The sequence below is a fragment of the Caretta caretta genome, chromosome 2 (genome assembly GCF_965140235.1).
Source record: "Caretta caretta isolate rCarCar2 chromosome 2, rCarCar1.hap1, whole genome shotgun sequence".
Lineage (NCBI taxonomy): Eukaryota > Metazoa > Chordata > Testudines > Cheloniidae > Caretta > Caretta caretta.
This window is the reverse complement of record NC_134207.1, coordinates 205435508-205461732: the sequence shown is the minus strand read 5'-3', so window position 1 is coordinate 205461732 and position 26225 is coordinate 205435508. Positions and strand designations below refer to the sequence as shown.

The following is a 26225-nucleotide window of genomic DNA, read 5'->3' as shown; positions in this document are numbered from 1 at the left end:
AGATACCGGTTTCCTTAAGTCGGGGTGCGCAACCAAACTTATATCTAACTTTATGAACAATAATCCCATACTCAATCTACTGAATATCTTAAAATCATAGAAATTAGTTAGGCCTTTTCTTTAGCAAGTCCACTATTCCACACTCCAGATAATGCAGGATTGGCCCCCAGTATATGTACTTAATAAATAATAATAATTGTAATTTCTCCTCTTGTGATTTTAAATGATTCAAGGGGTGAATCATGCTGCTGCTGCTTCTGTTGGAAAACTATTCAGCATTCTTATAGATCTCACCATTAGAATAGGGTTTTCCCCCCTGATAATTCAACGTAACTTTTTACATTGCTTAGTTTCACCCCATTATTCCAAGTAATACATTCTTGTGCTACTCTAAAGAACTCCTTTCCCTCCTTGCCTCTTTCATCCTTGGGTGCAATAGGTGGCTTGTTCCATCTTTAATACCTGAGAGTTTAAAGATGTGTTTAAAACCATGAGGTAGGCAGAAATTGAGCTTACAAACTGCTGATCTGTAGTACCCACACGGTATCCATTACCCAGCTGGCTTGCTGTTACAGTTATGACTGTATGTAGAAACACATAGTGACGTCGGGTCTAATGCAATACAGTAACCCTCACAAAGGAAGTGTGTGGTCTGTTTGGAGCAGGTGGAGGTGGGTCAGGCATGTGGAATATACAGGGGTGGGGTTGGTATCTGGAGGTTTTTTAATATTTGCGTAACGCTCCTATTGGTCAGATCAAAATGCAGAAAGGGATGTTACACTGTGTACTGCAAGTACAGAATATTTTTTCAACACAGTCCAACTTTTGCGTGGAACCAGATTTTTTTTAAACTCCGTTTGAGTGATGGCCTGATATAAACCATTCAGCATGCTAGAATATAGCAGTTAATGAATATGATTGAAGTTGCTGTTTAGATTCTGTACTGATAGTGTTTTAATTAAAGGCCTCACGAGCCACATCCGTTTTGTTAATGCTGTAGGCTGAAAAGAAACCTTGCATTTCCTTCCTCTATCAGAAGCCAGCGAGTACATTGTGAGACCAGGTCCTCAGCTGACATAAATCAGCGTAGCTCTTTTGAAATCCGTGCTGTTTTACACCAGCTGATGAGCCACCTCTGAATCTGAACATTTTCTTTTGGCTCCAAGCTTGAAAAGGTTTTGTGTGCTACTCACAAGATGAAGGGAAAGAATATTTATCACTTAAAAAGAAATTAAACACATAATGGGGAACATCACTTATTTCAGGCTTCCAAAGAAATACGTTTTAAAAATGGAAAATAAATAGCTTCCTCGCGTACACCATTGTGCCTGCTTCTCTTCTACTACAGCACAGGGTCCTGCTGTAGCTACTAGCATTGAGCAAGTGCATAAAAAATATACAATTTAACAGAAAAGAATGCTATAGAAACCGAAAAGGACTAGGAAAGATAGCACTGAGAGTGGAAAGGCAAAATATATCTCTAATATATACAACAAGAGCCTGTTAAGACAGTCTGATTGTGTTGGCTTGTGTTTTTTTTTTTTACAAGGGTGGGTTATATGAAACAAGCTACATTTATAAAAAAATAAAACAAACATTCTGAGTCTCTTACAGAATCTGCTGCTCCAGCTGCCACTGTAATGATGCCTTAACCACGTTTTTCTTTTCCCTGAAGTGCTCAGAGCATGAACTTCCCTCTCTGAAAGTTGAGGTAACCATTCTTCCCAGGGAGAATGGACAGAACTCTCTTCATGGCCCGTCACTGCCCCTCCAGATTTAAAATGACAGGGGGCTGTTGAACAAAGCAAGGCACTTTGCCCCTCAAATTTGGAGTCTACTTCTGAGTGTACACTGCAAGGAATTAATCTGGGAACTGGAATTCCTTTTATGTGTGAAAGGCCTGGTAAATAGCTCTTGTGAGGCAGAATGTTTTTGTCATATCAAATGGAACCATGTAAAAGTATAAACTGTTGTCTTCTCTTCAGAAGATAAATCAGAAATATATAACCAACAGACAAGAGTTCCACACTCTCCAGAAGATAGTGCTCCATGAAGTGAGTGCTGAGCTAGCACACGTTAGAAACTCTGCAACTGAGGCCCTTTTGTGGCTAAAAAGGTAACTGCCAAGTGCCAAACCTTCAGTTTAATTGTAGGTGTTACCCAGATCCCTTCACCAATGTAGATCGGGCTCAGGAAGCAATTCTTGCTAGTTTCGTTGCACACCTGAGTAGTCCAAACACACTGCGTTCAAATTTAACATCCCAGTATTGGGCATACCATGCACAAGGTCTAAATACCTACTTTTTCCTAGAGAAATAACTGAATAGTCTTCCTAGGTAACTCTTCCTGCCACGCCTCTGAGTCATCCAGAGGACCTAGGCTACAGCACTTAAACTCTGACTTGGAGCACAGCCTGTCTGGGTGGTTGGGGAGTGGTGGCTGAAAGGGATTAGTAATGGATCCATCTCTTTACCCAAATGAAAAAAAAATGGCTAGTCAATATTGTGTTTGCTGTTACAAGTGAATAGGCCAAGAGGAGACTTCACATGTGATTTCTCCAGGCATTTCCACCGAGGCAACAAGACATGGACTCTGCTCACAGTGAGCAGCCTTTAGTAATGTCACATTTTGGCCAAAATGGTTTAAAGTTTTATGTGAAACAAATGAGTTTTTGTATGCATACGTAGGGATGTTACACACCCTTCTATTTCACTCAGCAATTTTGGGGGGCTGTCTGGTGATAAATATTTTGCTTTTTTTTTTTGGTTTCTTCCTGACAGAGGCTTAAAGTTTTTGAAGGGATTTTTGACAGAAGTTAAGAATGGAGAAAAGAATATTCAAACAGCTCTGAGTAAGTGCCAATTGCTTTATTGTTCTTACTTTTTTATTTATATAATTGAGCTTTTTCTCCATTATTCAGGGTCTGGGTATTCTTCTCTTATTAATATTAAAATTAGTGTTCCCTGTAGCTTGCCTTCAAGAAATACCTTCTCTGAAAACTGTAATCTTGAGCCAAATACTCTATTTACAGATAACTACATTGTACGAGGCAAGTCTTTATTTGATGGGATTTTTCCCCCAAATTTTGTTTTTACATGTAGTTAAAAATGGGGGAGGGACATCCCAAATGTATCTTAAAGCAAGTTAAAACTTTGTAAGAAACTTTATGCTTATATAAGGCTTTTCTTTACTGAGCCTCTTGGCATCCCTGTGAGGTAGGCACAATAAGTGCTGAATCTGTTTTATACATGGGGAAAGCACAGAGCTTAAGATGTTAAACAGCTGGATGTGGGAGCTGCTGAAAGTGCACAGAGCTGAAATGACCGTACTAAGCACGTAGTATTTGCTCAGCCCCTGTGGAGAGGCTCTTCCCCATAGTATGGTGTAATTGGCACAGTGCTCAGCAGCTCACACTGAACGGAGTACTAGAGAGACTGAGAACCCTGGGGGTGAGGCATGGGCAGAGCTAGGGCTAATCAACAAAAATTGTACTTGCAAATAAATTGGTCTCCATTGACAGAGAGGATTTATTGGGTAACTTATTTGCCAAATCCTATCTGACCATCTGTAGAAATGGTCGGATAATGAAGAAACATATTGGTGAATAACTTTCTTTATTTGCAGTAAATTGTTAAAGCACTTTTCACAAAAAGAATGTCCAGCAAGTAATCCGAGCAGCTGTATCCAGGGGGGAGTATTCTCCCATGCCCTCCAGTGAATGCACAGGATGTGTGGGGCAGCCTTTTTAGGCCTTTCGGTTACTGCTACTGCCAACCACAGGAGTAATGGCTAACTCGCATGGGTTTAAGAGCTCCCATTGGAAAAAATTGAGAGCAGGGTAAGATCTGAGAGCTGGCTGTTTACACTGAAGTGCTGTGCAGAGGTGTAAGGAAAAAATCCTCTCTCACAGCCAGGTGGAAGTGAGCTGGAAGAAAATTTAAAAAATACTATTGGGAACTTTTTTTCTTTTCCTTTCTTTTAAGACAATGCTTATGGCAAGACCTTACGGCAGCATCACGGCTGGGTTGTGCGAGGGGTTTTTGCGGTAAGTGGCTAACATCTTAATTGCTGACTCAGCTAGTCAGAATCTTGGCTGCATTCACCTGTTAATCCAGTCTTATGCTATGGTTGATACTTGATGAAATGTACTGAAATGTAAGTACCGAAAGAACTAACAGAGATGTTCACTTTGTCAGATCTCTGCCTCAGAGGCAAGAGTTGGGGCTAGCATTTTAGGTTTAATGTTTGATTTTCACAGAGGAATCTATTTTTCTTTTAGTTTAAGAATTTTTGTCTGTGTTTAGATTTAGTCTAGAAATGTCTCTTGCCACACATCGTATAGGGTCTTTTCTAGGAAAATAAAAATAAAGTCAGAATATTTTAGAGTGCCTCATTAACAACATCTTTTCCTAATATTTTTAAATGCATTTCTGGAATGTAGTTCTGTCTCCTCAAGATGTTCTTTCCTCCAGTGCATGAAACATTAGAGTAGAGTGGGAGGGAAGACTGAAACGTAATAGTTGTGAAAACAAGACCCACTTTACTCAAATAGAGTAACCAAGGAAACAGGAAAAAGAAAAGGACGACTTGTGGCACCTTAGAGACTAACAAATTTATTTGATCATAAGCTTTCGTGAGCTACAGCCAAGCTAGCGGTGCCCCCTGGTGTCTGTTATAAATAGTATTGAAGAGACTATGTGAAGTCCCAGCCAGATGTAATAACAACACTTTTCATGACGAAGGGATAAGCGGCAAGATTTGGGGTAAAATTATTGTGGGGGGGGGGGAAAAACTTAGACTTCCAAGTTCGAGTTCTTGAAAATTAGACGTAGGCTCCTTTTGAAAATGCACCCATGTTGGTTATTTTAATGTTTTTAAATTCTAAATTTAAAAAAAAAAAAAAAATCACCACTTGTAATCACAAAATCTGCTATATAGGCACTTTCTAAAAATCAGGCCTCTGTAAAGTGTCTCATAATGGGGACACAAAAGTTGAAGTATCAAAAATCACTTTTCAAGTCTGAGATTTTGAACTTCTGTTCCTCTCCCAGTTAGCTTTAAGGGCAGCACCAACGTATGAAGACTTTGTGGCAGCACTGTCTGTGAAGAAGTGTGATAATCAGGAAGAAGCTTTTTATAATGCAATGCAGAGAGACCTCCACATTTACTTGCCAGCCATGGAAAAGCAGCTGAATATCTTGGACACTCTCTATGAAGTACATGGGTTGGAGTCGGATGAGGTGGTGTAACCACAGTGACACAGTACCTCAAAACTTCAGGCACTGCGTTTGTTAACGAGCCCTTTCTGAATGCCGTTTCTCTTCGTTGTATCTTTCCTTAGCATGGGAGGTGGAGGAATCGGTGTGCGTGTGTATTTTTAATCCTTGTTTGTGTTTAAATGCAGCGGTGCTGTTTCTTTGAAGGCTGCAACTGTCTGCATGGTGAATACCTTTGGGCTAAATAATTCTTCTTTTTACATGAATGTAACAGAGCAGAATTAGGCCTTCTCGCTCCAGTGCACACTACTAGTGCGGAGGGGCAGCTTTGATGGGAGCACTGATGCTGTGCTGATGTCGTCATTTTGCCCTCACCCTGTTCTGTGCCTGTCCACGTGCTGTGATGCTAGTCTCCATTTCACTGGTCTTCTGTCTGTCTGTGTTAGCGGAGGGGCAGAGCTAGTGAGAGCTGTGCTGCACTGATAGCAGAAGAGGGGGCAGTAGAACTCTCTACCTGATTAACTGAGTGGTCAGTCTGGTGCCATCGTGAGGTAAACTTTGGGTTGCATCCTTGTGTTTTATATAGTGACTTGATTTTACTCACAGCCCTGTTTTAAAAAAAATTGCAGTAAAGACTGTTACTGCAAGTGTTGCCTTGATGGCCAGGGTCCCTTGGCCTCCCCTAAGGGTCACCCTGTCACACTAGGCATGCTCTCCCTGTGCTGTCCTAGGTACTGTCCACCTCCTCACAGGTCCATGAAAACAGAGTTGTCTTTCAGTGTTAGTAGGCTCCTGGAGCTGTTCTACCAAGAAGCTCCTCCTGCCTCATCCTGTTTTTGTGTCTGTGTCTGTCTGTGTGTGAGAAAGAGACAGACAGAAAAATAATCCTTAAATTCACTGTGATGCCAGCCTTGTTGCTGATGTCCCAGCAGGGGGAGGCCTCTACGTGGCAGAAGGAGAGAAGGTTGTCAAGATGCATCACCTTGATCTTGGTACTAGTATCATGACTGCTTCCTTTGCCCTTGTGCGGTTAACAAGGCTTTAGTGCTAAGCGCTGGAGCTGTTGGGCCAGATCCTCAACAAATGTAAATTGGCAAAGCCCCAATTGTTTCCACTGGAGCTGCGCCCATCTACAGTAGCTGAAGATCGGTCCTGTTGTATTTACTCAGGTAACAGACAGAATAAACTTTTCAAAAGCGCCTAAGTCATTGAAAGTCAGTGGGACGTAGACTTGTAAGTGTCTAAGTCACGTAGGTGCTTTTGAAAAGTTTGCCTATAGCCTTCTTTTTAAAGGCCCTATTCAAAACCAAATCCCATAACTACTGCTGGGTATTGTGTGGTTTAAACACAACCAGCAATCTAACAAGTTATATAAAAATGCTTCTAGATTAGCATTTGGAGGGGGTATGGGTGTTGGTTTTGTTTTTTGCCAGTGGGGTTTATAAAAGGCTGGTTTTGAAATGAGTCAGTTCTAGGGGGAACTATAGTTCTTCATAAAACCATCACACATTAGTGTAGCTATAAGTATATAATCCAAAAGTGTCTAGGTTTGACTGTGAATTAAGGATAATGGGGATTTTTGCCATGCTTTCCTCCCACTGATACAAGTAAAAGAAACAGGTCTGTTGGAGTCAAGAATTAATAGCTTTCCCTGTAGTTATTCAAATGATTAAAAAGTGAAATTTGACTTTGTGTAGAGGGCCAGCACAAGGTATTTGGACTGTTTAGTCCCACTTCAGGGTTTAAGTAGATCTTTAGTGCATAGGACTTTTGCTGGCCTTCTGCATGGGGTGAATTTCACATTGTACATTAGAGAGAAGGGAGGAACACTTTAGAATGAAGGGCTTGGGAGAGTGGTGAGCCACTATAAATAGAGGAGAAAACAACTCTTCAGTGACATTTTGACATTTTTGTTGCCATCTCGCAGGAGAAATGCTTTTACTTAGGTCCAGCAAATCAAGGATACCAAGAGGAATTCTAGTGATGTGCAGTGCTCCCTGTGCCTGGATTCCTATAGAACAGGTTGTTTAAGCATAATTCCATGTTTGAAGCACAGCTATATACCTAGTGCTCAAACCATTCTATCCAGGGAATACTAAAAATTGCCAACGTTGAAGAAAGCACAAAACAGCTATAGGAAAAGACCAAAAGCTTTAAATTTGGTGCCTGAAGGTAGACACCAAAAGCAATAGATAAATAGTAATTGGCTTGATTTTTCTCTTTTCTTTTCAGAGCTGTGGGTGCTGAGCCCCTTTGAAAATTGAGGCATTTTCTATTCATGCTTGCATATAGAATTGAATATTTTTTTTTGGCCAGAGGTTGCTTCTGTTATTCCACTAGCTGCAGTACTAAGAATGAAGCCAGCTACCCTTGCGATTTACACATATAATTCTCTTTAGCATAAATGCTGAGTAATCCACACAAATGTCAATAGAACAACCCCAGGCCATGCCCCCTAGTAAGTGGTTTCTTCAGGGTTACAGCTAAGGTTCTTCACTGAGGTGATGTTTCGACGTTGGCTTCATAACTCTCTTCAGGATGCTCTGGGAAGATAGTGATTGCACAAGTAGAGACTACATTTTCACACAGTGGAGGAAAGGACAGAGAGATCCTCTTTTATGAAGTAAATTTTAAAAGAAACGAATTGTGGAGTTAGAATGAATAAAAAGTGGAATTTTCTTTTGCTCTAAGCTTCTCTCATAGTGGGGGACAGTTCCCAGCATTCACATTTTTACCAGTGGGGAAAATCCAAACTTACCGGTGCAAAGAGGGAAAGGATTTTCATTTCTAAAGTAGAACACCGTTCGTGACCTCATTTTAATTTTTTTAACTTCAGAACTGACATTTTCCTGCGTCTGATACACAGACAGACCAATAAATTATTTTGCTTATGTGGGGCACACTCCTCTTCCGAAGAGTTTCCTTGTCTCCATTCTTCCTTGCAGAATTAGCTCTTTTACAATTGCTGGTCAGGGGCTTTCTTGGGAAACAGTGACAAAACTGAATTAACTATCCAATATACCAGATTGCCAGCTATGGCCCAATATGTAGGCACTTGTTCTTTATAATTCCTAAATCAAAGGAATCTTCTCTATTTTTCTGACTAAACACCACTGATCATTTTAAAGTTCAGAGACAAAAATATGGTGTTGTTTTTCCCAGAGTGGGTTGACTCTTTAGTTTTAAAAGAATTTGTGCTTGCCTCACAGCCAAGCAACAAGCATGCATCTTGGAACTGATCTGACAGCTACAAGATTAAAATGTGCTTTTACTCCCACATGCTGATACTGTTATAGCCATTTTGCATACCTTACATGAACTGCATTGATTTGTTAACCTTTATCAGTCTGAAGTTTTACATCTGTTTCCTTTAGAAATGCTTTCAGTTATTTCCTTTGTCTGGCAGTTGCATACTCTCAGGGATTCTACATAGCCATGGCAAAAATATAGTCGGCTTACAATACAAGGCTGCTTTTTGTGAGAAGTTGGTATAGATCAGTTCAGAACCCCAGCAAAAAGTATGACACTAGCACAGACTATCCAATGCACATGTTTGCTAAGACGTGATAAACCCCAAAGCAATCTGATACAAATACTGTAGAGAACAATAGCTGTCAGCATATTTTAATAAAGGTCATATCTCTTTGTAATACAGTGCCACTGGCATTAGAGCAGAGCTCCCCAATAATTCAAATAAAGAGTTCTGCTTAGAAGTGGATGAGATTTTTTTTTTATTTGATTTGATTTTTGCTGTTTTTCAAACAAACGTACTCTAACATCCTTTTCAATACTTTAAGACACCATAATCAACAGTTGCATGTGGCTGCACCCTAGCATCAAGGCACCATGGGTATGCTCTGGTGAACTATTAATACTCAAGTGTGTAGAGGTATAGATTAATGGATCACTGAAACATACCCAGGAGGCTCATCTTTATGTTATAGTATGGCCCTTAACTTTTAAAAGCAAAATTTTAAATTTGAAGTGCATTTTAAACAAGTGTTTGGTATTTTAAGGGCCATATGTTTTCACTCTTGGTAAAAGTAATTTATAGTAAATCAATAGTTTGGGCTACAGTACGGTCACTGTTTACATTACATTGAACATATTTTGTGGTTTAAGAATTGTCAAACTTTTTTTTGTAGTTGCAAGATTTTATGTATTTAGATGTGCTGCTGTATTCTCCAGGTCGGGTCTAATGCTGTAGCTTATGCCTACGTCGATACTGCACTTCACGGGTGTGTGGCCATTATAGAATACTTTTCTTTTTAAATAAGGGTTCCCCTCATTCAGTGGACTTCCGCCACTCACTTGTGTTTCAAACTTCTGTTTGGTTTTTGCAAAAGGTGGTTAAAAGAACCCTGAGTTCCTATGAAGCTCTGTAACAAGCAATAGCCAAGCCCTTGCAGGGCTAAAAATTCCCTTTCACCTGACCTCCTCATCTCATGCCTGCTTTGCAGTCGGCTATGCTGCTTTCAGGCTACAGCGTCTCCTGTAGAACTCCTGGGGAGTTCGAAACAGCCACAATGCCACTGTATTCAAGTGATTAAAAACAGAGACTTTGAAGATGGGCCCAAGGTCAGAGCTGGACAGCCAAGCGAAAAGGGGCTTGTGAAGAATGTGCTGCCTTTTTTGAAGTGTCTCTCCCTGGCACTGCAGTGCTTTGCCAATCACAGTAAAACTCTGGGAAGTTTTAATTTGACCTTTGAAATCTAAATCAATACACTTCAGTAGTGACAGTTTCCAGCTCTTATTGGCAAAAGCACAGTTTCAAAGATAGGCTCATTTCTCTCCACTTGCCTGCAAAGTGCTGATAAGAAGGCAAGGTGAGACAGACAGCACAGCTGAATCCAGGACCACCCTACCCTGAAAAAACTAAAAGCTTTTGGCTTCCATGTGGTCTCCAAGTGTATAAAAATCACTTGTGTAGTGGGGTAGCGTTGTGGGAGGGGATGGATTCCTAGCACACAAGTGAAACTATCCCGTGGTAAGTCTGGAAGTACCCATGGTTCATGTGAGGGTTTAAACAGTGCTGTGAGATCAAAATGGCCAAAGTAATGAACTTGAAAACTTGGACTTCGTTGTCTAGAGCAGTGGTCCCCAAACTGTGGGGCGCACTGCCCTAGGTGGGCGTGGAGGAACATTTGGTGGGCGGGGTACAGCAGGGATGGGAGCACCACCCAGCGCCGCTCTGCCCCCTGCCGTGGCTCCCAGCTCCTGGCCCCAGCCATGGCTCTGCTCCCAGCTGTGGTTCCTGGCCCTGCCATGGCTCCAGCCTCAGCCCTAACCGTGACCACGCTCTGCTACTGGCTCCCAGCCTGGGGGGGGACGGCACCGTTAGATGGGAAGGTCACGAGGTAGAAAGTTTTGGGACCATTGGTCTAGAGTTTAATTTTGCCCCTGATTTAGGAAGGTCTTCCTGTTCAGGACTGCACTTAAAACGCATGTTTAAGCACACATCTAAGGACTGTCCTGAACATGGATGGACTAAAGCATATGTTTAAGTGTTTTCCTGAATCAGGGTCTAAAACCAGTGTCAGTGGGTGTGTGTATATGCACATTTCTGCACGTGCCTGATTTAAGCACACAAATCCCCCATTGCATTAGAATGCATACTTGCTCAAGATGTGGATGTTAGCTATTTTTAATATACTTATCTTATTCTATAACTAAAGGGACACCCCAGAAGCGCCAAAGGCTTATTAATTTTCCCTGTTTCAATATCCTGACTAGGTTTTTAGCTCTAAGCTTGTTTATCCTAAGTAGTCTTAACATTCATGGGCCCATATTTGCTCTTTGACACCTTTAAACAAAAATCAGAACAATTTGAGGTTCCTATGTAGTGTTGTGTTTTATCATGTCTCCATGTAGTTACACTTAATTAGAGCAAGGAAATCACACTCAAGAATAAAATAACAAAACTGAAAAGTGAAGTGTTTTGCTTGTGCATTTTCCTTTCCCAGCTCCTTCATTTTTCCAAGGACATGTTGGACATTAATTTTATGAACATTAAACTAGGCTTATAGTGAGCATTGCTTAGATGTATAGTATTTAAGATGAGAGAAGGTATGTGGCCTTTTATTTTACTTTGTCTTGACTGATGAACAAACCCCTCTGTGTTGTAAACACATTGATACTAGACCAAATGAAAGCAGGTCAGGCACCAACCTGCTTTCAGTCTATGCTGATTCTCTCTACAGAATTATATTCCATACTTAAGATTTAGTTTTGTTGTTTGTTTTTGAGAAATGTTTGAAGAACTCTGTCAGATTTTTATATTTAGCGATAATAAACTTATTTTTAAATATGCCTATTTTAAAATTTCGTTTTCTCTGCATGGTTTCCTAAGAAGCTTTGTTTATAATTTTTATTTATTACTTGTAAATACGGTGGGGCTTAAGCTCCAGTCTTGGCTCCATTATTCTAGGCACTGTAATCGGTTCTGGTTAGTGGAAACAGCCTGTATGTATCTTTTTTTTTTTTTTTTATGAGAATGTTCATGCCAATGGAAACTGTTGGATTTATAATAAAAAATGATTTGCTAAGAGCTGAAGCCAGCAAATATTTGTGGCTTCCTGGGCCAGAAAAGCTCCTGAAGATCATAGATATGGTTCATTCCCAAAACATTACCCACTATCTGCTAAGGTCATAAAACTGAGAGGTGAGAGAGTTTCTTCAGCTCCAGAGCTGGAGGAATTTCTGTGCATCATTCCTAGATACAGATGAAGGCAAGTGTTGCCTGATTGTTAATTAGATATCCTTTAGCGTTTCCAGTTTAATATGCCATGGTTTGGCAGGGTTCCACTGCCTCCAGATTGGCCAGAGAATTCTTGATAGAATGAGGACCCCTGTGTAAATGCAAGAGACACACTTAGGGAAGTCCTTATGAATCTGTGATACTTTCACTAGTACAACCAGCAATATCAGAAACCCTGCAACATAGCAAAGTAGACAGAGATAATACACAATGTCCACCACTTGCATACTCACACTATCCTTTGCGGAGAACTGAAGTAGGTAACATAGATGATCAGCAAGTGGTCATCACTGTGGCATACTCAGGAAGATCCCAAATGCTTAGGCCTAGGTTGGCCCTTTTATTACAAGTTGCATGGTCACCATACATATTCATAACAGTGCTCAACCCCCTATCAATATCAAGACTTCCTCATCCTAACAATGTTGGGGTGTCCTCTTACAGACTACCTACTATTTTACCTCAACTAAATTAGCATATACATTACCTGGTTACCATAGCATTCTTGCAGTTGACCATCTGCTGATGTTCCTATCTTAAAATATCCAATGGAATTAGCATAATTCCAGTTTACTAGCATAAACTGGTATTTTGTGGTCACCTGCCAGCAGTTTAGCTATACCTGTTTTTACAGCACTCTATCTTGTGACATGATATAGGGTCACTTACTGGTTGGTTGCTTATGTCAAGTCTTTAGGTTTTAGGCATCGGTTTGGCTAAGCTATTGTTTTACAGGCTTGAGGCCTGTAGGCTTTTGCGTTACTGCCTTAATCCATACCTATATCTTACCTAGTATATAGCTACATATCAATAACAAAATAGCTGGCTTGTCCCTTTAAAAATGTTAAGGGAAAGTGGAGAGAAGTTCACTTCTTCTTTGTCTCTTCCGTATGCGACCATGGGAGAGAAATGCAAGTGGTAGGGGTCTCTCTTGCCCAGATCAGGAGGGGAGGCACTCCCTTATCCTGTGTGAGTTGAAGGACAATGGAAACCATTGGCTCAGTGAGCCAACTTGTCCTCCATGGCAGAGTTCAGGAGTGAAGATGCCTGAAATATGTCCCTTGCTCATAGGCATTCTTCAGCTGGAGGGGTTTGGGAGAAGGAGAGAGAGAGACCGACGCACATGCTAGAAGAAACTGGTGAGTACAGAGGTGACTGCCACATTCTGGAGTACATACAGGCCCAACCATCGTGCACAGCCACATCTGAATGAGGGAGGAGAGAATTACACACTCTGAACCAAGCAGCAGTCTCACATTCACAGCTAAAGGCTCTCAAATCTTTGGTGAGCCAACAACCACAGAGGCTGCTTCCTAATGAGGTAGGATCCCACAATAATTAGAGGCTTAGTCGTGCAGTGGTGTGCCACCATTCCAGCTTCTGAGCACGGTGCCTTGTTACTCATGGCAAAGTGAAGGCTCAGGCGCTGCATGCTGATGGGCCAACCAGAGTATTGCACCACAGGCACTAAGCAGCTGGCTGTCAATGGTGGGTTCAGGGGAGCTGCCAGAAATGTTTCCATGTTTTGGGCTGACCTTCCAGGACCACTTTTGCCATCTCTCCAAAGGTTAGCTCTCCCACACGATCAGGTAAGGCAGTGCCTCCAGGATGGCAGAGGAAGGGGCTTGCAAATCACAAAATCAGCTGCTATGCCATCATTTCAGTATCATGTGCATGCAAACTACTGTGCCCTGACCATAACCTGTCTTCCAGCCCATCCCCTGCATTCCCACTTCCTCCCACCCAACCCCTGCTTACCAGTGCTCACCCAGTGTGAGTTAAAGGAATGCTTGCATGGCAGATTTCTTCATAGTAGGGGGCCCTCCCTACTTTTAGTGGGATGGGTGGGAAAAGGTTCTATTGAGTTCACAAGCTCTCAGCAATCTGCAGGACCAAGTGGATTCTGTATACTTCATAATCCAAAAATCTGGCAAATAATGTCCTAGCATCTACTGTGAAAATGTCCAGTGATGGAGTGGTGGGTTGTCCTGTTGTATCAACCATGCTGTCAGTTGTTACAGTAAATCAGATATATTTTAAGAAATGGTGGAGTTTTTCCCCCTGGTAACGCACATTATTTGTACCTTAACTTTTCAAACTGTTTTGAAAAGCAAGGTGGTAGGTCCTGTTTTTACTAGTGTTTCTGACTGACCACAGAACACTGTACATGTTGTTTTTACACAGGTGAAGTTGTTTCCAGCAGTATGTGCTGCACAATACCTGGGGAGTGTGCATGAGCTTCCCTCTCTGTGAGGCTAGATTCACAAAAGGATTTAGGCTCCCAACTGCTGCTTTAGGCACCTACGTCCAATGTTTAGGTTCCACTGCCGTTCAGCTGCCTCCCAAGACTGTAGGCACCTAAGTTTCTGCTGGTGAGCATGCACAAATCCCCTAAATCCTAACTCTATCCCTAAGAACAGCAGGGATATCAAATTAGGTAGCTCTCCTTCTTCCCTCACACCTACCTCTGCAGGGCCCAGTGGGGCCAGAGTGCTGAGAGCATGTGTAATCTGCACAAAAGGCAGCTGGCTGTGGGTCCTTTTATAGCCAATAGTCCAGTGGTTTGGGAGACCCAGGTTTGAATACCCATTCTGCCTGATTTGGGTCAGGTACCGGTCTCCCACATTTTAGCTGAGTGTCCTACCAGCAGCTTCTTGGCTACTCTGGGGTAGGCCTCTCAATGTCGCCTCTTGAAAGGGTGCCACTGTGTTTGTGCATACTCCTTGGAGCAGGGACTTGACCCTGACTTTTCCATATCCCTGGTGACTGGCCTAGCCACTGCGGTGCAGAGTCAATCTCTTGCTTACCCCCCCCCCCTTACCCCCCACACTGGCCTAGTGAATATTTAATTATTTATACAAAGTGGAACAGCATCAATGGGAGAGATGGTGAGAGACCCACCCCAGAATTCCACATTGCCTGGTGGCCAGGACACTCAAGGGGAACGTGGGAGACTTGGATCCAAGTCTGTGCCCCAAGTCATACAGAGCAGTGACTTGAAAGTGCGTCACCGACATGTGAGTGAGTGCCCTGGCCATTGGCTACAGTGGGGTGGGGTGTGCCTCAGTCTCTCCATTGCTCTTTTTTGGTGAGAAAGGAGTGGCCTGTTTTAGGCACTTAGCACTAAGAGAGGGTGTAAAGTAGGCACCTCCTTCCAGCCTGCCAGTCAGGTGCCCAAGCCCCTCCCCTCTGCATGGAGATAGTAGCTGAATTTGCGTTTGTGGATGAGACTACCCGGAGATAAGGTGTGGACCTTGCACTTGCCATTAATACATCAACAGAGTGTATTAAATAAGACAGGGGACAATCACTTAATAGGTAATCTGTATTTTTTTTCTAACTTTTGGTAATTGGACTGCATAATTGTAAAACTTTTTAAACAATTACATTTAAGGTCCCATCCTTTTGTGTTATGCAGCTGCTTTTAAAGGTTTCCTGTATAGTTTTGGCCAGCTTTTAACTAAAGCTTATTTTTAGCTGATTTTGCTAATCCTGTGGATGGTAGTTTAAAACAAGTGTCAGTGCAGTTTGGCTCAGATTAGTCTATTTTGGATTAGTCTGTACCATAGTATTCCAGCCCCTCTTCTGCTCTTTCCTTCTTCCTCCCCCCAGCCATTGCCTCACAAAATCTTTCTTTCACAATGTATGGCCTGACTTTCGGTGGTGCTGAGCACCCATTTCTCTAATTAAAATCTAATAACTGATTTTTGTTTGGTCATTTTTGGTTTTACTCAGTGGTAGCCCACAGCGCTGAAAGCTTCATATGGAACAGTAGTAGGAGCTGGCTTAGAGGCAGGAAATAAGTGTTTCTGTTTAAAGGTGAATTTTCAGAGTTCGCTAAAAAGCAGAGTCAGAAATAGAGAGCCTCAAACATTGAGGGTCCAGGATAGAATATGAGGTGCACATTTGGGATCATTTGGTAAAAGATTTCCCATGATAGAGCCCTACAAAATGACCTGTTTTTAAAATGCCTTCCAGCACCTACCTGTTTCCTGACTCATTCCTCACAGTCCTCCCCTCTTTGGATCCAACAGTTACCTACTTCCCCAATCCCCTCCATTGCCTCCCACTGTCTTAGCCCTTGTGGCTACCTCTCAAGGCAGGGACTAGCTTCTTGCAATTGAGAGGAATCTCTTCCCACCCTGTGAAGTAAAGCAAGGTAATTCCATCTCCACTTCTCCCCATTGTCCTTGGGAGGGTAAGGCTGAGCCCCCTTGCTTCCCCCTTTCTCGCTGTTCTACCTGGGCACATTGTTAAAGGGGAGCATTTAGATATACCTCCCTCAACAATGCCTGAACACGGCTCCCTTACCAGCCAGCAGCTGCTTGGAGCCATGCTGCCCTCAGTGCTCAGACTCTGTCATCACCTGCCTTTGCCTGCAACCCTGGGCTTCCCCTCCTCCTGGAGGCATGACTGCTTCTCCTGACCAGGAGTAAGGGGGATTTAAAATTCCAGCATCTGGCTCTGCTTCCCAAAACCTAGCTGATGGCTTCCTGTGAGAGAGCAGCAGGAGCATGGCGCACACAAAGGTAGGGGGCACCAACTGACTTCTGCAGGTCCCTGGGGGATATTCCTTGTCAGAAAGGTGCTTTGTATTATTGGGAGCATGCCTGGAGCAGGTGCCAAGATCTTGCTTGCAATAAGTTTGCAGGAGATGGCAGTACGGTCACACACAGTGTGGGTAGGCAGGGGGAGCTCAAAAATCAGGAAACAGACTAGAAACCATCATTTAGTCTTCTTAAAGAACCTCATGGTTTTTAGGTCAATGTTATGAATGTCTGGGACCCTGCACTATTTAACATTTTTATCAGTGACCTGGGAAAGAATATAAAATCAGCACTGATATAGCTTGCAGATGACACAAAAATTGGGGGAGTGATCACTGATATAGAGTGATCTAGATCGCTTAGTAAGCTGGGCACAGGCAAACAATATGCTTTTGAATACAGCTAAATGTAAATGTATACATCTAGGGCCAAAGAACTAAGTGCCTGTGAGTAAGCCATACTTATAGGAGGAGGGACTCTATCCTGGGAAGCAGTGACTCTAAAAAAGATTCGGTGAGTCATGCTGGATAATCAGCTGAACATGAGCTCCTAGTGTGACACTGTGGCCAAAAGGCTAATGCCATCCTGGGGTGAGTAAACAAGGGCATCTTGAGTAGGAGTAGAGAGGTAACTTTACCTCTGTATTTAGCACAGGTACCTCTGTACTTCTGTACACCTGCTCCTGCAATAGTGTGTCCAGTTCTAGTGCCTACAATTCAAGAAGGAGGTTAATAAATTGGAGAGGGTTCAGAGAATATCCACAAGTATAATTAAAGCATTGCAATTAATGCATTGTTGTGATAGACCTAAAGAGACAGTTAAGGGGCAGCTTGATTACAGTCTGTAGGTACCTAAACAAATATTTCATAATGAGCTCTGCAGTTTATCAGCAAAAAGTATGACATGACCTAATGCCTAGAAGTTAAACAAATTCAGACTGGAAAAATATGTACATTTTTAACAGTGAGGGTGATTAACCATTGGAACAATTTACCAAAGGTTGTGGTGGATTCGCCATCACTGGCAATTTTAAAATCAAGATTGGATGTTTTTCTAAAAGATCTGCTCTCGGAATTATTTGGAGGGAAGGGCTGCAGCCTGTGTTATACAGGACGTCGGACTAGATAATTACAATTGTCCTTTCTGGCCTTGGAATCTATGATTTTAGAATTTTGGTGATTGGCAATACTGCAATTAGGTTGAGGGAGGTATAAGGTACTCTGAGCTCCCTGAGTGACTCACGGTAGGGAAAGAAGGGGCAGAGCTAAGGTTATTGGTGGGGCATGGCATGGGAGACATTACCTCAACTGTGCATTTCCTGGTCTTCTAACATTTACATTTTATTTCACTGAGTGTATTTTCTGGTTTTCAGAGGTTTCAGTTTTCAGATGCTAACTTCCATGTTCTGGAAGGGTTGGAGGCACTAAGCAGCCTTCACTCTTCTTCAACAAAGCTTTGTGTTAGTGAATGTACATGAGACAAGATGCCACAAGTACCTGTAATAGACCATGGGAATGGGAGAGGAAGGGCAAGGGCAACAATAATAGAGATACTTGGTACGTATACTAGTGATGCGGCAATGAGCAGATCTCTAGGTAATGTCACTATTATCCACTTCAGAAATTCTAGCACCTTCTTTTGAAGCATCTGAGGACCACACACAGAGATAGAATACTGGATTACATGGCCTACCAGTCTGCTCTAGTATGGAAATTCCCATGTTTCAGCAATCCTATGTATGGGCAGCCCTGCTGATTTTTACAAATATAGAAACCATTATAATAATTCCCCCTCCCACCCCGACACACACAACGACATCCATTTAAAAATGGCATCACATCTGTTTAGCTTTTTCACTAGCATTAAATGTTTAAAGATATTTAATTATCCCAGTTTCTCAGGTGAGACTGGGACTGAAGATACAATTGCAACAGCGAATTCATTTTCAGCATCCAAATCAAAGTTGGAATAAGCAGTTTTAACAACACGAAAGTGTCCATGTCCTCTTGAGAGATATCACCTGACTCAAAAATCTGTGTGCGGTGCAGCTGCATGACAAACAGTTGTTCCTCACATTTCCTCCCTAGGAATAAAAAGAGCTCATGACTGGGGCCTGCAGGGGAACACACAGCAAGCTGTTCTCAGGGCTGCTGCACGATCACTGCTACAATGTTTTCATATGCCAAATATCATAGAATCATAGGAATGGAATGGATCTCAATAGGTCATTTAGTCCAGTCCTCTGCATTGAGGCAGGACTAAGTATTATATATGTGAGCTAACACGTCAAAGAACAGCGGTTCAAAATTAGAAGTAATCCTGATTTTTTACCAGTGTGGGCATTGGGTGAACCCCCACCTTTGGGTAGGCTAGCCCCCTTCCCCCTAAAGCTCCCCCCAACAGCCCCTCCTTTCCTGCATGGCTGGAGCCCTGAGTCCCCCGTGGCCCAAGCCACCCCAGCTGCACCTGCCCGAGCCGCCCCAGGCTGTGCTGGCTGGCCCAACCCCCAGGCCAGCCCGACCCTGAGCTGACCTGGCCCCTGAGCTGCCCCAGGCCCTGCTGGCAGGCCCGACTCCTGAGTCACCCTGGGCTGCGCCAGCTGGCCCAACCCTCGCCAGCCAGCTCGAGCCACCCCAGGCCAGCCCGAGCACTGGCTACCCTAGACCCTGGCCACCAGCCAAGCCCCAAACTCCAGGCCACAGCTCGAGCTGAGCCCCCGCCAACTTCAGGGCAGGGAGGTGGGGGGCAGAGCATGGGCAAGGCTACAGCCTTAGCCTTCTGTGGCTTATGATACCTGCCACCCCAGCCTGCTAATTCTGTATTATCTCACTTTACAATTAAAACATCTCATCCTGCTTTTGTGCAGAAACAAAGCAGAAAGAATACACTGTATTCAGGAGGAAGATACTTATATGGGCTGAGATCTTATCTGCTAGTATGAGTCACTGCAGTCACCTCTATAAAAATGTTCTCTCTGGCTGAACTCCTACTGTAAACTTAATAAGGGATGCAAGGCTGTGCTGTATCAAAATGTTTTATTGTATAAAATGGCCTTAAGAATTAACTAATGGGTATAACCCTTGCTCCACCAAGGCCCAAACATGAGAGCAAGAACCAGAGTGAGGGAAGCAAAAGTGAAGGAAGCTTTTCAAAAATGTGGAATTAATTTATTTAGCAAGCCTAACACTTTCTGTAACCTCAGTAATAACGCCACAGCATTTCAGGTGTAGGTTTGTAACAATGGAAGAGCTTTAATGCCGGATTTGTGCTGCAAGAAAATAGATTTTGGTCTGAGATGAAGAATGAGGGTCAGTGGAAGTGGCTGTCACTTGTATAGTATTAATCCAAACACAAGAATACTGCATGGGAGGCAACCTGGCTTCCTTTTAAAATATGCATAATTGTCTAACGCATGGCAGAGCCCCCATCCACAAACACAAAACTTCAAGAAAAATTTACCGTAGCTGTAAGTACTTGTGGTTAAGAACTTGTTGCAGGTACAGGATCATGAATAAGCTGAAGCAAGGGAGAGAGAGGAAAAAATAAATACATATGTTAAACACCATTGCACCCACTGCAGCTTTTACAGTGTCTTTGTGGAGTTCATTGTTTAAAAGGTCCTGGGTTTTGACAGAAACTTTTTCAAAGGTTTTTTTTCCCTGAAGAAACTGGGCACCACTGCTCGAAAAAACCAAAACACAAACAAACAAATTAAAGTGCTAAATTTATAGGGGGACGTGGGGGCTGGATATGTATGGCAGATAAACTGGGAAACCTAAAGAGGAGCTGTTAGAAACTTAGCAATGATTTTTTTTTTTTAAATTACTCTTCTGGAGTTTCTTCCTTGTTTCTCTTTTCTGGGGCCAAGCTGAGCTGAGTGACTTTATCTTGAGGGAGAAAGTCCATGAAAGCCTTATGACACCAAAAGTTTGAGTGATACAGAAACACAGAGTGCAAATGTGAGCTACTTGTTGTCCCTTTGGACTGGTTGAAAACGTTGCTCTGTTGTTTATGCTGGGCTGCACGGCAGGGCACCCTTTACCAGCCAGTGGGAATGGAAACAGCTACTGAAATTCAGATTTTTACAAAAATCAGACCCTTAACCTGTAGTTCAAAACTACAACCAAGGCACAAGCATTGAATGCCAGCTTGGTCTGTTAACTCTTTGCTCTTTCTCTAATCACAGCTCTAGGGAGGTAAGTTATCTTTGAATATTTGCCATTCTCCGAACTGGCTGGGTAAGGGAAGACTCAGGCATAGATGTTGAAGAAAAAAAACAGGGAACAGGGAAAGGTGCACTAAATCAGGCATTTACATTTATATCTTTTCGTTATCCACATTCAGTCCCACATGTTGCCACACCTGATTAATACAAACTTTTCTTTTTTCTGTTTAGTAGTTTGAGAAATTTTGACCCAACTAGCTGTTAAGAGTTATGTTTAAGAGTCATAGATTATCAGGGTTGGAAGGGACCTCAGGAGGGCATCTAGTCCAACCCCCTGCTCAAAGCAGGACCAATCCCCAGCTAAATCATCCCAGCCGGGGCTTTGTCAAGCCTGACCTTAATATACTTAATAAACTTAAATTCAGGGTTGGAATAACAAAGACAGTAAAGGTGTGTCTCATTGAATAGAAATATGCACAGGCCTGGGAACCCCTTCTCATACTCCTCTATGGCTCAGGTCCCAGAGATGCTGAATGCCACCGCACCCACTGAAGTCAGTACAGGATCCAGGCCAGAGTTTGTGGACTGGGGAGCAAGGCTTTCCCAAGGCCCTTTTGTTAAAGATCTCTTACATCTTCCCTAACCTCCACCCTTAGCAACAGGCTCCACCTTGCTTTGCTGCTGTTCTGGCTTGCGGGGCAGGCTAAGGTTTCTCTGGGATCTATTGATACCCCTCATACTCCTCTGGTAAGGGGTCACTACCGATGCAAGAGCTTCTCCTGCAGCAGCAGGAATGGAGATCAGTGACTCTCTCCAGTACTCCAAGCCCCAGTTACCAAGTAACAGTTTAGACTCAGCTCCCTGCTCGATCACCATGCAAGCTAGCACAGTCCTAACTCTAAGGAAACAGATACGTTCAGCTGCTTCTAGAGAGATGTATCTGTGTGTCTGCTTGGGGAGATTACCGGCAGCTATGCCAGGGAGGGAACAGTTGAGTATATTGAGATGCAAATAAATGTGAAGTGTATTGATGCATTTTGTATTGATCTGTCTTCCTGTTGGGGCTACAGCTCTCTGACTATGGCTTTCAGCCAAGATTATTCCAATTAATTTAGCATCTGTTTCCAGTGTTGATATTGTCAGCTCATCTGTAATCTTCAGAGACCAGACATGCCTCACATAGTTTCCTATAGGTCAGAGTTTTCCACTTGGTTTTTGCTTAACAGCTGGTACCCAACCTCCTTCCTGCAACTGAGAAGCTGTTCATCATTGTGCCATTGTCTCTTCACCATGGCTTACTTACAGTGCTTTCTCTGTAACCTGATATTTGAGCAGCGGGCTCAGGGATACAACACCCTGCTGAACTTGACACATAACAACATCTCCTGCACATCATGTGGCAACTGAATTTCCTGAATGCAATGAAGCATCAAGACTAAAAAAGAAGCTGAAGAGGGTGAATCGATCTGCTGACCTACCGAAAGGCATAGGCATACACCGTGTATATGCAGAGGTATCCAGACAAATACTTCATTCCAATCATTGTGACCGTAATAAATTACAGTCATTCCAAATCTTGTAGTCACCATAAGTAACAACAGGTAAGCTCTGTGGCTCTTCTAGGCAGTAACCTTACGAACGCTGCATGCCATTGCATAGAAGTTATTGTCTTCCTGGAGAAGAAATTAAAACCAAAATTGAGACCTTTAAAAGCCATGGCCAAAATGTTCAAAACTTGGGTGCCTAAAGTTAGTCTCCTGAATCCAAGTTCAGACCCCTAAGTATACATGGTCTGATTTTCGGAAGCACGGTGTATTCACAAATCCTACTGAAATTGATGGGAGCTGCAGGGCCTTAGTATGGCTGCAGCCACATGCAGTATCTTTGGGGAACATATTGTATTAAGTTTATGAATTGTTTGTATATCACTGTGGGCCTCTGACTGTTTTCTGCTCCAGGGGGCGGGTTACCACAACTCCTCCAGGAACTAAAAACAATGGGCGCTGATTAAGGCAAGTTGCTGGAGCTGTTAGCCCCAGAAAGGTACCACCTCCTGGGGTGACTTGCATATACTGGTTCAAACTGGCTTTTCAGAGACCAACAGACAAAGAAAGTGCTTTTGGTATAAAAAGGTCTGCATTTAAATTGACGTAGGGCCTTCCTTTGATTCAACAAACAGACAGGACCTTCTCTGTAAGGCGGGGCCCAACCTTTGCAAAGGGTGGGAAAGACTTTGGCTTACTAGAGCCCCATAAGATTGATGGGTGACCTCTGGTAACCTTAAGGCATGTGTATTGATTTTATATGTTTTTTTCTGTGATGCTTTTGCCATAAGAATAAATGTATTTTGCTTTGTGGTTGGTAATTGGAATGTACTGTTGTAGCCCCTGGAGAAAGAGTTAACAGCAGATGCTGGATCCCAGTAAGACCTGCTGGAGAAATCACAGGGCGGTACAAAGAGACTGTATGCCTAAACCCCTCTCTGGAGGAAGAAAGACACAGATCTCCACCCAGATGAAGGCTGGGAGCCTGAAACCTGAAGCGAGTGTCCTTGAGGGACAACAGTGGGGGAATACAGGTGCAGTTATCCCTGAAACAGTGACAAACATGGTGGTAGTCTGTGCGATCTGTGACAGCAGGGAATTGTCAGTAAGTGAAAGCAGTAAAACAGCAGTGAAAGCAAGTACTGTAGAAGGGCAAGGCATGGTAGAGAAAACATATAAAAACAATAAACGTCCCAATACTCATGCTAACAGTTTACTGGAGGTCACCCGTCACTCTTATGGGGCCCTAGTGAGCCAAAGTCTTTCGAGTTTTTCCACAAGTGTTGGGCTACCCACATAGACAGAAGGTCCTGTCCATTTGTTGAATCAAAGAAAGGCTCTGTGTCAGTTTAAATTCAGCCTTTTTATACCAAAGCCCTTTCTTTGTCTGCTTATCTTTGACAGCCCAGTTTGAACCAGTATATGCAAGCTTCACCAGAGTGGGTAACCTTTCTGTGGTTGGTTACAATGTCAATCAGTGCCCACTGATTTTAGTTCCCGGAGGAGCTGTGGTCACCCTCCACATAGAGTAGAATACAATCATTGGCCCACAATGATACCTAAACCATTCACAAACTTAGTCAGTGGTGCCTGTTTAATGCTGACAGACCCTGGTTGCCAGCAGGCGGGATCAAACTGGGGACCTGTGGAGCTAAGTGCATGAGCCTCTAACTCATGAGCTAAAAGCCAAATGGCTGTAGAGCAGACTCAGTTACTCTCTCTAGGTGGTCTCAGTGCAACTAGATGGGACAGAACACCGCACCCAGAAGCTGTGTGGGTTCCATACTTCCCCTAGCTGAGGAAGCATGTCTCAAGCTTCAGAGTCTTCCCAGTTGAAATCCAGGATGAAATCCCCACTTGTAATGCTAACAGGCCCTGGTCATTGACGGGCAGGATTGAACTGGGAACCTCTGGAGCTACCTCATGAGCTAAAGGCCAACTGCCTGTTAGCTGAGGCTGTAGAGCAGACTCATTTACTCTCTCTCGCTAAGTGGTCTCAGTACCACTAGATGGGACAGAGGACCACGCCCAGAAGGTGTGTGGATTACACCTGCAACTGTACTCACCGTACTCATCATGGTGCGAACCGTTGGCCAGGTGCCAATTGGAAGACAGTATCACTCGGGGTGGAGGGAACAAAGGGGGCTGCTTGCCTGGTGCCACCTCGTTAAGACAGCCCCCAAACTAGGTGGTGTTGTGTCCTGAAGCACAGTGTCACGGAGCCACTCACATTTGGCCTTCCAGCCAGCCAAACCTAAGTGGTGCTGTGACCCACACACTGGTTTGCAATGCCCAGAGCAGGGAGCCAGGCCCAGTTCTCAGGGACAGGGGTGAGTGTGGTTGTGCATACCAAGTAAAAGATTTCTGGGGATTCCACTGAACTGAATACACCAGATTTTCTCCACCAGGGGTATGTGTATCCCTGGGGTATAGAGAGGTCTTGTACATCAACTCATCTAGATATGTGCCTAGTTTTACAACAGGCTACATAAGAAGCACTATCGAAGTACAAACTAAAATTTCATACAGCCAATGACTTGTTTATACTGCTCTATTTACTATACACTGATATGTAAGTACAATATTTACATTCCAATTAATTTATTTTTTAATTATATGCTAAAAAAGAGAAAGTACACAATTTTTCAGTAATAGTGTGCTGTGACACTTTTATATTTTTATGTCTGATTTTGTAAACAAGTAGTTTTTAAGTGAGGTGTAACTTGGGGGCAAGACAAATCAGACTCCTAAAAGGGTAGAGTAGTCTGGAAAGGTTGAGAACCATTGGAATACACCACGTTCTACCAAAGCTACGGTATGTCATTGTAGTATCTGTCCCACTCAGCATTTTTGAAAAATTGGGCCACTTATGATTAGATGCCTACATGTGGAGTTAGGAGTCCATTCTAAGGCACCTAGGTTTTCACATTTTGCTCTCTGGACATTCAGAACAGCTGACTGGACAAAAGCTCACTGGACCAGAAAAAAAAGGTCAATTTTCAATTTTTCCAAGATCTGTAAACCAGTTCGATGAACAAACTCTAAGTCTTTGGGGGGAAAAACCAGAAAACAACCACCTCTGGCTTAAGGCCCATCGTTCAGGAAAAATAGAACTTTTCTCTCGAGAGAAAGGGGCGGGTGTGCCAAAATCAGGCTTAAAATGTAAACTTACAGCCTTGACTATGGAGCCACTACAGCTGCTTGTGTGTCTTTCCATGCACGCCTCACACTCACAGACACAGTGCAAGAGATTATCATGGATGGGGAAATAGAGGGAAGAAAGTTGATGCTGGTAGAAATCATACTTTTCAACTTTAAGGAGTAAAGGCACTGACCTAGATCTCAGGTTCTTTGGTAACTTTTGACTTTCTTCTAGGCAGCTAATGAAGAGTTTCCATTTGCCAAACACAAATGTGCATCCAGTACAAGGGAGTGAAAAACCTAATGGAGTCAAAGCCAATCTCTCCTTCCCAAAAGAAAGTATATTTGCTTTTGAGATGCAATCAGAAACAGTTTAATTGTAGCGTAGAAAACTACATAAGAACCACTCCTTGCAGGTGCTTCCTAGCAAATTCTGTAAGACTGACAAAAGGATTCCACCAAACTTTAGAGAAATGCTGCATTATTCATGATTGTTTATCCTGTCACTGGAAAGCCATGACCAATCAGTCGCCTGTTGCACAAGAGCTTTTCTACTGAGCTAGTGCACAACAGGTTCCAGAGCCTTTTAAGGATTCCTTATTCTTTATGGGTGGTTAACCCACGTGTCAAAATTAGTGACTTAGTCTAGTCTTTATATTCACTGCTATCTCTCTGTGCAGCTCATTCATTATCTGCAGCCTTGACTCTGCTACATCACAAGATTCCAAACAGGTTATTAATGTAGGAAACACTGGAGATGTTTCTAACAAAAATCACACTCAACTGATTGCCACCAGCAGCAAGAGCAGCTAAGTGTTTACTTCTCAATTAATATACATCAGTGTTGCTTCATTG

The 26225-nt window shown here is 42.9% G+C and overlaps 1 protein-coding gene across 2 annotated transcripts in view; it reads left to right on the top strand.

Moving 5' to 3' along the window:
* Positions 1–11763, top strand: part of PLEKHA8 (pleckstrin homology domain containing A8) — a 33005-nt gene extending 21242 nt beyond the window's left edge. For both annotated transcript variants that reach the window (XM_048838491.2, XM_048838492.2), the window contains 4 exons: positions 1986–2116; positions 2781–2851; positions 3984–4045; positions 5052–11763. In XM_048838491.2, the coding sequence (XP_048694448.1) occupies positions 1986–2116; positions 2781–2851; positions 3984–4045; positions 5052–5249 (462 nt within the window). In that variant the 3' untranslated portion in view covers positions 5250–11763. The remainder of the gene's footprint in view (positions 1–1985; positions 2117–2780; positions 2852–3983; positions 4046–5051) is intronic.
* The last annotated feature ends 14462 nt before the right edge of the window (positions 11764–26225 follow it).